This window comes from Haliotis rufescens, unplaced genomic scaffold (genome assembly GCF_023055435.1).
Source record: "Haliotis rufescens isolate VD_foot unplaced genomic scaffold, xgHalRufe1.0.p SCAF_30, whole genome shotgun sequence".
Lineage (NCBI taxonomy): Eukaryota > Metazoa > Mollusca > Gastropoda > Lepetellida > Haliotidae > Haliotis > Haliotis rufescens.
In genome coordinates this window covers 5627295-5639579 of record NW_025964002.1, presented here as the reverse complement: position 1 = coordinate 5639579, position 12285 = coordinate 5627295, and the positions used below count along the sequence as shown (strand labels likewise).

Here is a 12285-nt window from a genome sequence, read left to right as displayed (position 1 = left end):
TATATTGCTGACTGTATATTGCATTGTAGACTGATGTATTGATGAAATATTGCTGACAACACACATGTAGACTGGGGATGTATTTGATGAAATATTGCTAATAACACACATTGTAGACTGATGTATTGATAAAATATTGCTGACAACACACATTGTAGACTGATGTATTGATGAAATATTGCTAACAACACACATTGTAGACTGGATGTATTGATGAAATATTGCTGACAACACACATTGTAGACTGGATGTATTGATGAAATATTGCTGACTACACACATTGTAGACTGTGGATGTATTGATGAAATATTGCTGACAACACACATTGTAGACTGATGTATTGATGAAATATTGCTGACTACACACATTGTAGCCCATGGTGATATGAGTGAAATATTGCTAAATATACACATTGTTGGCCTTAATGAAGATATTGGAGAAAGATTGTTTACTGCAGATGAAGCCCCTCCTTCCCCATCTTCACGAGTACGTTTAATTTCATCTCGAAAATCTTTCATAATTATATAAATGGTACAGATTGTAATAGGAACACAAGTGTATAGTCGACGAAGTCATCTATATCCCTCGCTCATTTTAACACGTTATGGTCCCAAACCAGGTAACTGACCCAACATTTCTCTTAGCCCATGTCAAAATAGCTGCAATGGAAATTCTAAAATAAACCTTTCTAAAACTCCTTAATATCAAATGGCACCAGTTGACATGCAATATTTGGCAAGGAAATATTTAACAGTATATTTGTTATACTCCATAAATGAACCCACCCTATATTAAAACATAAATCCAACTTGTTGCCATGGAAACATAAAAAATATAAATTTCTAAAAGTGCTAAATATCAAAAGGCACCAGTTCAGTATGTGCCTGGTAAACATGCAATGTTTTGTAAGAAATTATTTAACGGTTTTTGAGTTACGCTCCGGAAACGAACACCACCCTTATAGAACCTAAGTCCAACTTGTTGCCATGGAAACGTAAAAAATTAAAAATTCTAAAATTCCTAAAAAGCCAAAGGCACCAGTTCAGCATGAGTCTGATAGACATGCAAAGTTTCGTAGAGAAATATTTAACGGTTTCTGAGTTATGCTCAGGAAACAATTTCGGGGCGCACACACGCACGCATGGAAGGACGGACGGAATATATTTCAATATCCCCCGCCAACGTTGTTGGGGCAGGGGATAATAAAGAGACCAGACATGTTCGAGAGACTTTTTGTTTATTGTTTCTTGTAAATAATCAAAAAAACACACACAACAAGCATAAGACATAGGTAAATAATAAGTAATACTGGTAAGTATACTGGGTACACTGATAATGCTGGGATATTGTAAAGCTGTAGAAACTCTTGTACAGTCATTTACATAAGATGCAGATTATAAAACATCACAAGGGGATACCTTGCATCTTTCTTTCAAGTACCCATACTTGTATACAGGTATATAAAGTCCACATATGTTAAAAATACCAATGTAAATCCACTCCACTGATACCTGGCGTTGAAAAGTAAGTCTTCAAAACAGCTCCCAGAGCTACAAACATTTGGTTAAAAAGGTACTGTAGGCAGAAAAAAATATTCTGTTTCACTACATATTGTGTACATATTTTGGCAAGCGGACTCACAATGCATTGTCTTTGAGTAATGCTGAAATATCATCTTGAAAGTTTCACCCTCTCTGTTTATGCGGATTTTTCACTTAAAATTCTAATTGACAACTTCCTACATACAATCTAATGGGTGTTTTTGGCTTTCAAATAATTGTGTATCAAGGGAGATAACTCTCAAGGCCAGTATGGCAATGCTGTTGGTGCACTGTGTTATCAAAGTTACTGATTCCTCACAGAAATTATCTGAGACATCACAATGAAAAATATTGTAAAAATGCATGAGATAAACAGTTCAAAAACGATATACAATATCAAGTATAGATATAAACCAATTAAAGAAAAATAAATCTGAGACATCAGGGATAGAACAATACAATTCTGAGACATTAAAAACATGATATTCTGATGTTAACCAATCTGAATGTCCACACCAGTAATCATTTTGAATGATCGGATTCCACACACCTCATCAGACATTCTCTCTGAAATCCAGCAACTATGTACAATATCACAAACTGTATACACCACCATCATATCTAGTATGCAAACCCTGATGCATCAAGAGATGGGAAGCCCGTTGGGGCGGGGGCGCCACTGTGTCTGCCCAGGGGCGGGGCTCCCCCTGGGTATGCTGGTACACTGTCTATAGTGGCGGGGAAGCCAACATGTCCTGGGTAGCCTCGGGTCTCTGCATAGCTCTTGTCCTTGGGGTACATGTACGAGGGATGATTTGAGTACATGGATGCCATGGAATTAGTTTTCGCTGTTACCGGAATCTCAATCTGGCCTTGACCCTGGAGACAGATTGTAACTGAGTGAGTGGTTGAGGTTGAGTGAGTGATTGAGTGTTTGAGTGAGTGAGTGAGTGAGTGAGTGTTTGAGTGAGTGAGTGGTTGAGTGAGTGTTTGAGTGAGTGAGTGAGTGAGTGAGTGAGTGAGTGAGTGAGTGAGTGCCCCTGATACAGAGTGTACCAAGATTGCATCTGAATCTGGTTATCTATTGCAACTTAGACTCTGCTAAAAGTTTATTTCATCAGGATATTTTTTTTTTAATACTTAAGGTCAATCATTAAATCATTAACTTGACCAGTCACCATTCGTTTTTCAAAATCAATGTTTTCTATCCACTGGGATTCGCTATAAACAAGTTACGTTTTACGCTCCAAACATAGGTAGTGTTTATTGCAGCAGCTGCATCCAAGCTCCCATTCCTGGCTTGATTTCATGTAAACATGGGTGAGTGAGTTGGTTTAACTCCGCTTCTAACAGTATTCCAGTTATATCACGGCATGATGCTGGTCTTACATAGGTGGATCCAAAGGGGGCGTCCAGGAGGTCCGGACCCCCTCCTCCCCCCTTTGTAAAAGCAAATGTGGTATGCTGCAGGCAGTAAAATTATCTGAGAGAAAATTTCATTATTTTAGATCCCTCCCTTTTCAAAATGCTGGATCTGACCCTGTAAGACCGGGTATGGTGTTGACAAACCTAGAAACATATTTGGGCTGAACCAGGATTTGAATTCACAATCATAGGTTTCTGGCATGCCCAAGGGATGCAACTCTAATTGAACCACCCATGCCCCCAATGTAAACATGATATATCACAGTAACATTTTAAACTCATTTGCTTCTCCCTAAGACTTTCCCCATCAAAGACTGTAGCTTCAAAACCAAATGAGGCGACTGACTTACGGCCATGCTGAGAGTCTGGTGCAGGAGGCCCCCGTACAGGTGTGGCACCAGGGGGCGGGACTGCGTGTACAGACCCCCCAGGGCTGCATACCCTTGGTGACCTCCAGCCGGAACCTTGTCGGCCACATCGGAGCGTACCTGCAACAGGCGGAACATGTGAAACACACACAAACATATGTACACTTTAGGGCTCGGACGAGTCCCACTTTACTACCTGGGTACCAACTCCCCTATTACCCGACCCCTCGGTTACCCGCTGTAGGTTTCAAGAGATAGGTACAATCTGTCCAATTAGGAAAAGTTTGCCCTCACAAAATGTATTTAGATACACGTTTTTAACGATCTGGTCATGCGTACACTGAAGTTTACTGCATGAAGTTTTATCTTTATTCAAACATACACAAGTCAGAAGGAATGGGTGCATTGTCAGAAAGAAATGAGAACACTAGTGACTTGTAGTGTTACCATAGAGTCTTAGATAATTTTTGTCATGAAACAATATATCACGTGACTAACCACGGGTCCGGGTAATGCTGTGGGTACCCGGGTCCTACTCAGTATCCATCCGACCCGAGGACCCGAGTTACCCGTCCCAGCCCTATAGCATCTTCCCGAGGCAAAAGAGTTAACTGACTATATAAGTCCAGTTTCCACCCTTGCCGAACTAGGCTGGTATTATGGAGTTTTTAACAGTTAAGTGTTTTTATGAGCACCTGATAGCTAAACAATCATTGTGTGCTGTTCAAATTAAAAACACATGTGCAAGACTATCATGTTCCTAACAAACATGCAAATATCTAAACTGTTTGTTTGTTGTTTAATGCCACACTCAGCAATATTCCAGCTATGTGACGGCAGTCTGTAAATAATCGAGTTCGGACCAGACAATCCAGTGATTGACATCATGAGCATCGATCCACGCTTTTGGGATACGATGACATGCATCAACCAAGTCAGCGAGCCTGACCAACCGATCCCGTTAGTCGCCTCTTACGACAAGCAGGGGACATCCAAATGGTGCACCATGCAAAAATATCTTTTGAAAGATGAATTACTTAATTTCAGAATAAATTTATTTTTATTGAACTTTATATGAAGCACAGTTACTTTTTTCTGTATAGTTCTATCAGAGCCAAACCCTTGTTCCGAAGAGGCATTGTGATTGGTTAACAGTTTCAGGATCATGAATGAGAGATTGTGATAGGAAGGAAGTCAAGCTGGTGACTTCACTGAAACAAAGCTAAAGTGGTGTATGGGTCCTCTGTATTTATCCTATAAGGATTGACTATGTATTTTTTTCGGTTCATACCTCAATGAACCCGAAAAAAATGCACAGTCAATGCTTATATGTAATTAAATTCGACAACGAAAACATGTTTTATCTACAAAAGTTTAACCCAAAACAGTTGTATATATCAAAGCAGACAAAAAATGATGAGATTGATAAACATTCTGGCAGTAGGAATACATTCTGTGACATGAATCAGGTGACTTTAATTTATGCACATAACATGACACGCCTACAAAGTCAGTAGCCAATCAACGGAGAGTATGATAAAAACAAAGTTCATAGGACCTGTCAATCAAGGCAAGAGGAGTGAAGTTCTGCAACAGTCTGATGGTAATGAACCGGAACAAATATGTTTGGGAAAAGGCGGCTGTTTCAAATGACAAGGTCAGTTACCGTAAGATTCAAACATTAGTTCCCTGAAAACGGGAGGACACAGTTGGAAAAATGCTTGTTAGAAATGAAACCTGAAGAAATGAAAGTTGTGGAACTGAGGCGAGCGGGAAAAAACAGGCGAGCGAGTCTGCACGTTTGCTGTTTCATTCCTTCTCGGCCTTCGATCTCAAAGAGTTGTTTGGATAATGGATATGCATGAATTTCGCTCAATGTCCTGTGCATGACGATACACGTGAGCAGAAAGGGAATTTCCTTGACTGTAATAGTGGGATTCCCCGACATTCCATAGTCATAAAAGTAGTGCGCCTTGATGGGCGTGGCTTAATATTTTACATTCATTGGGAAATGAATGAAATAACATGTGACCAATTCAGCTAATCAGAATGCAGGAAAATTCAATGAACACAACGAAAATTTAATTATAACAAAATGGTGATGTAATACACTGGATAATCCAGGATGCTGGTGGATGATGAACTCACAGTTTGAAGTATCTGCAATGCCTGGTGCTTGTCGTGCTCAAATGGGAAAGCACTCAAGATGTACTCCTCCCCGAGTCTGGTTTGATAATCTGTCAAAACCCTGCAAGAAGCAAACAGTGAGAGGATGGGTGAGTAGGGTGGGTGAGTAGGATGGTAAGTAGGATGGGTGAGTAGGGTGGGTGAGTAGGATGGTAAGTAGGATGGGTGAGTAGGATGGTGAGTAGGAAGGGTGAGTAGGGTGGATGAGTAGGATGGGTGAGTAGGGTGGTTAGTAGGATGGGTGAGTAGGAAGGGTGAGTAGGGTGGATGAGTAGGATGGGTGAGTAGGAAGGGTAAGTAGGATGGTTAGTAGGATGGGTGAGTAGAAAGGGTGAGTAGGGTGGATGAGTAGGATGGGTGAGTAGGGTGGTTAGTAGGATGGGTGAGTTGGATGGTGAGTAGGATTGGTGAGTAGGATGGGTGAGTAGAAAGGGTGAGTAGGGTGGATGAGTAGGATGGGTGAGTAGGGTGGTTAGTAGGATGGGTGAGTTGGATGGGTGAGTAGGATGGTCAGTAGGGTGGTTAGTAGGATGGGTGAGTTGGGTGGGTGAGTAAGATGGGTGAGTAGGATGGGTGAGTAGGATGGTGAGTAGGAAGAGTGAGTAGGGTGGATGAGGAGGATGGGTGAGTAGGGTGGTTAGTAGGATGGGCGAGTAGGGTGGTTAGTCGAGTAGGGTGGTTAGTAGGATGGGTGAGTAGGGTGGGTGAGTAGGATGGGTGAGTAGGGTGGGTGAGAAGGGTTGGTTTTATGCTTCTTTAAGCATATTTCAGCTTCAAGCGGAGGAAAGGCTATAGCGTTTTTGACTGTAGACATTTACCACTTTAATTTTTAGTGAGTGATCCCAAATCAAAGATGATCCTCAGGCCAGGCATTTTTTATTTCTTGGTTTGAGGATTTTTTAAAGAAAAATCCTGGTTGCTCAGCTGAGAGAAAATAAAATAAATAGACATTTCATTTTTATTTTAATTTGTTCTTAAGAAAGTTATCTGAAAATGTTGCCTTGAATGCAGTGTTAATTAAATGTGTCTTGCAGTTAAACCAATTGTCACCTATTGTCTTGCAGTTTTAACCTATTTTCTTGAATACAAAGTGGTGGTGAACAATTGAGTATGCATTCAGCATAAGAAAAAATAGTGATATTCATAAAAATAATTTTCGCATTTCCTTTTTTTTTATTATCAATCCATAAACCAATTTTTCTCGTTTTCGTGAAGGCAACTGTTGGATTCAAACCTAGGAAGATTGGATCCTGCCTCAAGTACAACACAGAAATCTCTAATAATTACTAGTGCATAGTGTACTCTTGTTGAAGGAGAAAGTGAAGGAAACTGCACATGATTTTGAAGGCTGAAATTCCTGTGGGTGATACAAATGCCTGATAACAGGATTTTTTGCAGCTGTTTATTAAATATGGATATTTTGTATTGTGCTAAATAACAGTCCGCAAAAAATCCTTTATTTCATACAAATGCAGGCGTTTTCCCAATAATTCATCAGCATCTTTCCATCTGACCTTGACATTCACCTACCTCTTGACACAGTTCAGTACAATGAGTTTGTCGTTGTGGACGCTCACGGCGCCGATAATGTCACGGGAATCCTTGCAGGTCATCCGACAAAGTCGCTGAAACACATTCGCTAAGTCAACAGTTTGTATTTAGTCGCAGTCTCATCTCCACTAGCTTTGTTTAACTGGATTAAATCCATGCCTTTTTTCATTAATTAACAATGATTCTTTACTAGGGCTGCAACGAATACAGTATGAGGCGAATACGATTCATATCATGAATATAGGGTAACGAATATGAATATTCATTCGCAATTACAATAACAAGTCAGCAGTTTATGTATTATTTATTATATATTATTATACTATATTTTCAGTGAAACAATAACATCATAATTTATTTGACATGGTTTGTTAATTATTAATAAATTATACATTTATATACTGCACTTATCCAGGTACTAGTATCTGCTCAAATGCGACAATGACCAGTGAAAACAATACTATCAAATTAAATATTATTAGAGTGTTGACATTGAAAGAAATCTATGCATATAATATGTTGTTATGGATATTTTTAAGTACAGGGTATGTAAATATACATGATAGCATATTCATAAATATTCGATTCTAGTGGCCATGAATAACAAATTCAATTCATGAATGGTTACGGTTTGATTCACCGAATACGCGAGTGAATCGTAACAGCCCTATTCTTTACCATAGGCAATCTGATCATATAACTAATATACAATGGTGGTCAAACTTTAAACTTCTTTGTGTTTAACTTCGTGGATATTGCAGTCTGTGACATATAGTTTTGAGTCCCCTCACCTGGTAAAGTCCCTTGGCTTCATATAAAGATGGTTATGGTGTTAAAACATGGACTATTCTAAGTTGAGCACACTAGACCAAAAAACATTTTCCTAGACCATGAAATTCATATTTTTTAGGTATACTTACTGGCTCCAGGATCTGGATGGCCTTGACCTTGTCAGCAGGGCAGGCTAATGCATACAAAACCGTGGCTGCCTGTAGAGAAAACACCTTATAGCTGTTTGATTTCAGTTATATCAACATTGTTCTTGTTCAAGACAGGTAATCAACAGAAATTCCATGGTGCTTGGATGCTGTATCATCAACTTTTCGAAAATGAGGAGCAGCTTTCAATTTAATTTTAGTTTTGTACTTAAGATTTTAATGTTTGAGACCATGTACTTTCCTAAACTGCAATATGATATATAAACAAGAGTGAATGTGTGAGTGAGAAGTATGTTATTTTCTGTATAAAAAACAACAAAGTAAGATGTACTGATAAGTTGTGCTTTATGTCATGGGCTTTCTGCTACCCTGGGCGGAAGCCCATTTATGTAACAGGTGCTTCTTTCTAAAAACAATAAAAGAAAAAAAACCCAAAAAAACCCATTGTTCTTGTTTTAATTCTTCACTTGTAATACATATTTTCTAAGAAACTGTACAACTAAATGGATAACAACTTCTGGTCTACTGCAGACGTTTTGATGTTTGTTTGTTTGTTTGTTTGTTGTTTAACGCTGCACTCAGTAATATTCCAGCTCTATGAGTGTGGTCTGTAAAAAATCGAGTCTGGAGCAGACAATCCAGTGACTGACATCATGTGCATCGATCCAAGCAATTGGGATGCGATGACATGCATCAACCAAGTCAGCGAGTCTGACCACCTGATTCCGTTAGTCACCTCTTACGACAAGCATGGGTTGCTGTAGACCTAATCTACCTCGGATCTTCACAGGTCACGTTTCGATGCAGATTCTTACACTCGGTTATGAAGCTGGAGTGACAACAACCAATTGATGAGAGGTATATATGCATGACCTGTTGTGATAAGCACCATGTTATTGGTATATAAGCCTTACAATGTCATGTATCATCATTGCAACATGGCAAATATACAAGTTGATATTCAGTTTGTTCCTTACAAACATTGCGGCCAAAACCTTGTACATCAAGGCCAAGTTGACCGGATGTTGTGTTTCTACTTATCCAACCACCATCAACACCCTGCATGGCCTCATCATTACATACATATAGAATACTAAACAAGCTCCCGTGTAATACCAATTTTATGAAACGAGTGAATAGCTGTGGTATCTGACGAACGAACCATAACTATGCACAAGTTTCATAAAATTGATTTTACACGGGAGCGAGTTAAGTATTTTATTTATTACTTGCCATTTATAACATTTTTAGAATTATACTGTTGAGTATGAATAGGCTGACACCTACACGATCCACGGCATAGTCCAATTGAGTTTAACAGAATAATACTTCAAATTTAATGGGATGTCCTCAGATCTTTGTTTAGCGATAGCGAGAACTAAGATCTGATTTTAATGAGATTGAGGAAGAAGAAGTATAGGCTCCTTGAAGACCAAGACTGCCATCCAGTATGCCGAGTCTATTTCCCATCTTGTTGGACTGGAATGTGCTGTGTTTTGTATATGTGCGTCATTAATAATGTATTGTGTAGAATTCTACTGATGTCAAATGTATATGATACGTCTATAAGGTGTACAAAATGTTATCTAATATAAGATACAAATGTCTATATGACAATTGATATAAAAATGGAAATAAAAGTTTTGAGATGACCCAAGCCACCTTCTAATGTCTATCCAATCAGTATGCCTGACTGCACTCCCTATTCGAGTGAGTGAGTATGGTTTTATGACGCTCTTAGCAATATTCCAGCAATATCACGGCGGGGGACACCAGAAATGGGCTTCACACATTGTACCCATGTCGGGAATTGAACCCGGGTCTTCGGCGTAACGAGCGAACCCTTCAACCACTAGGCTATCCGACCGCCCACTCCCTATTCTAAATAATAGGTGGTGGCAAATCAAGGAGTTAATACAGTTACCGGTGTGCTGTTTGTTATTCTTACTGTCCATTTGGCTTCACCCAATTGACTGTATCTATTATCTTTTAAGCTCAACACAATGAGGTTCAACTCTATGTTGGCCCACAACAAACTACAAATGTACAAATGTCATGATATATTGTACCAACATAACAGCCATAAATCTTATATTTCAATTTGGAAGCCATATCGCTCGGAATACCCCGTTTTAAAGTTTTCGAGGCTGCATGATTAGAAATCACATTCCGACTGTCACTTTCATGATCTGGTAAGCGACGCTCTGATTGGTCGGATGAAAGGTCGTTCTGATGTGACCCCTAATGGGATGTCCTCAGATCTTTTTTTAGCGGTAGCAAGAACTAAGATCTGATTTTAATGAGATTGACTTGGGACTGGCTAGCTACAAGAGCATGTAGAAAACGGAAGACAAAGACTGATAACTCACCTGTGCTGAACTAAAATATCCCCTGGAACTGTACAGTTTCTTCAGCTTATTTTGTGCTCCATTTGTTTCCTTGAAAAAATATTAAAAAATCAATAAAGGTCAGCAAGTCTTATCAGTGATTAAGAGTCTGTGGTGTGTATTTACTACTAACCCATTTTAACCATAATCAGTTTGTAGTTTCCAACCGGAAGATCAATTTTTAAAATTTGTAATAGATTATTTCCCCATATAATAGTTCATTTTTATGAATTTATGAAATGACCTTGAGTACAACAAGTTTTTGTGTCTGTGTGAGTTTATGCATTTTGGGGGTTTTATTTTGTAAAGTAGGTAAGTGATCATTCGTGAGTATTGCTACTTAATGTATTTTAACCATATAAGGGATACAGAGAATGGATCATTGTTTACTTTTCAAACCGAATCCCTGCACTACCTTTTCATTCATGCAAAGATTCTGCTTATAGGGTCTTTTCTTTCCTGGTAAGTTATTTTCATTACTGTTTTCCAAAAAGTTCTTTCCAAGAAATGTCAGCTTTGAATTTGATGTCTTTGATACCTTAATTAAGTCTTGTTCCACTGACAAACATCAAGGTTAAGTTTATAACACAGTTTTATGCAGATTCTGAGAATTTGGAAATAATGTATTTTTGCAATAGCATCTTCAACTGCCAGAGATGAATAACAATCAAGTTATTGTAAACAAATCTAAATTCGCTTAAATAAAGATTTGTGATATTGAAGACATTGTCAAATTTGATGTCATAATGGAGCTGTACCTTGTTATGGTACTCATGCATTATACCGGACACCTATCCACCATGTTTGTTTGATGCTACTGATAAAGCTGCATGTGCCAGCATTACTATTTGACAAATAGGGTGATAAAGCGATAAAGCTCAAAATAAGCTGAAAAAAATACTCCCCTTGCATTTGTATGGTTTAACAAGACTAAACCTTGACATTGAATATCAAAGCGTTGCACAAACATCGAAAATTAGACATCAACATGAAAAAATACTTGAAAATAATGTTCCATAATGGCGCACTATAACCTCATCGTTGACATCCGTCAGAGCCTGATGTCAGTGAACATGTATTTTCCATCCACTTTGGTAATTTAACAATACATTTAGTTAGGAAAGCATTTAATTCCAGCCATTGTTACAAACCGCCTGTTATTTTAGCATGGCGACAAAAATGGCATCTGAAAACCTAAAAACTGTTGCCAAGGAGAGAGCTCAGGCACATCCCAACCAAAATGGTGTTGTCAGGTTGCCTTCTTTCTGACACTTGTTACTAGACACAATACTGGTATTAAATGTCAGACGCCTCTAGTATTACATGACAACCAGGGAAACAACCACTAGTCTAGAGAATAGTCTGTGATTAGTAAATTCATCAAGGACTAGTGACATTTCCTCGTGGACTACCACTTTTAGCATTAGGTTGATGGCAACTCAGACATTCACCGATAATTAGGCTTATCACGTCATATGTGACCATGAAAATTGTCTAATTACTAAACATTGCGAAAATACATTTTGCATTCATAGTTACGACTACTAGCTATTACAAAAAAACGCCATTACTTTTTTTATAACACAGGCTATGACTCTTCATTTAAAAAATGTAGCAGACGAATCTTTTCAACATCGATTTTAGGTTGTTTACCCTAGAAACGAACCTATATTATTGAAATATATACCTGATTTATACTGGCAAGCAGGTTGGTGAAAGAAGCGTCATCTAAACATTCTTTTGCCATCGTGCAGTTACTTATTTCCAGCCTCGGGAAGCAGGTAATCACAATATTGTCAACAGCTTGTCACTGCAATGCTACCTGGCAACACAATGGCGAATTGACAGGAAGTGATATGTACGCATGTCCGGAGCTCTCTTACCCGGA

At 38.6% G+C, this 12285-nt stretch overlaps 1 protein-coding gene across 1 annotated transcript; it reads right to left on the bottom strand.

Annotated features, from left to right (window-relative positions):
• Positions 1 to 1220: 1220 nt before the first annotated feature.
• On the bottom strand, positions 1221 to 12248 carry LOC124143253. The gene is made up of 7 exons (XM_046512148.2): positions 12085 to 12248; positions 10380 to 10448; positions 7993 to 8061; positions 7052 to 7146; positions 5483 to 5582; positions 3317 to 3454; positions 1221 to 2420 (listed from the first exon to the last, which is right to left on the bottom strand). Exons 1-7 carry the CDS (start codon positions 12142 to 12144, stop codon positions 2163 to 2165), a joined length of 789 nt encoding a protein of 262 aa, XP_046368104.2. The 5' UTR covers positions 12145 to 12248; the 3' UTR covers positions 1221 to 2162.
• Between the last annotated feature and the right edge of the window lie 37 nt (positions 12249 to 12285).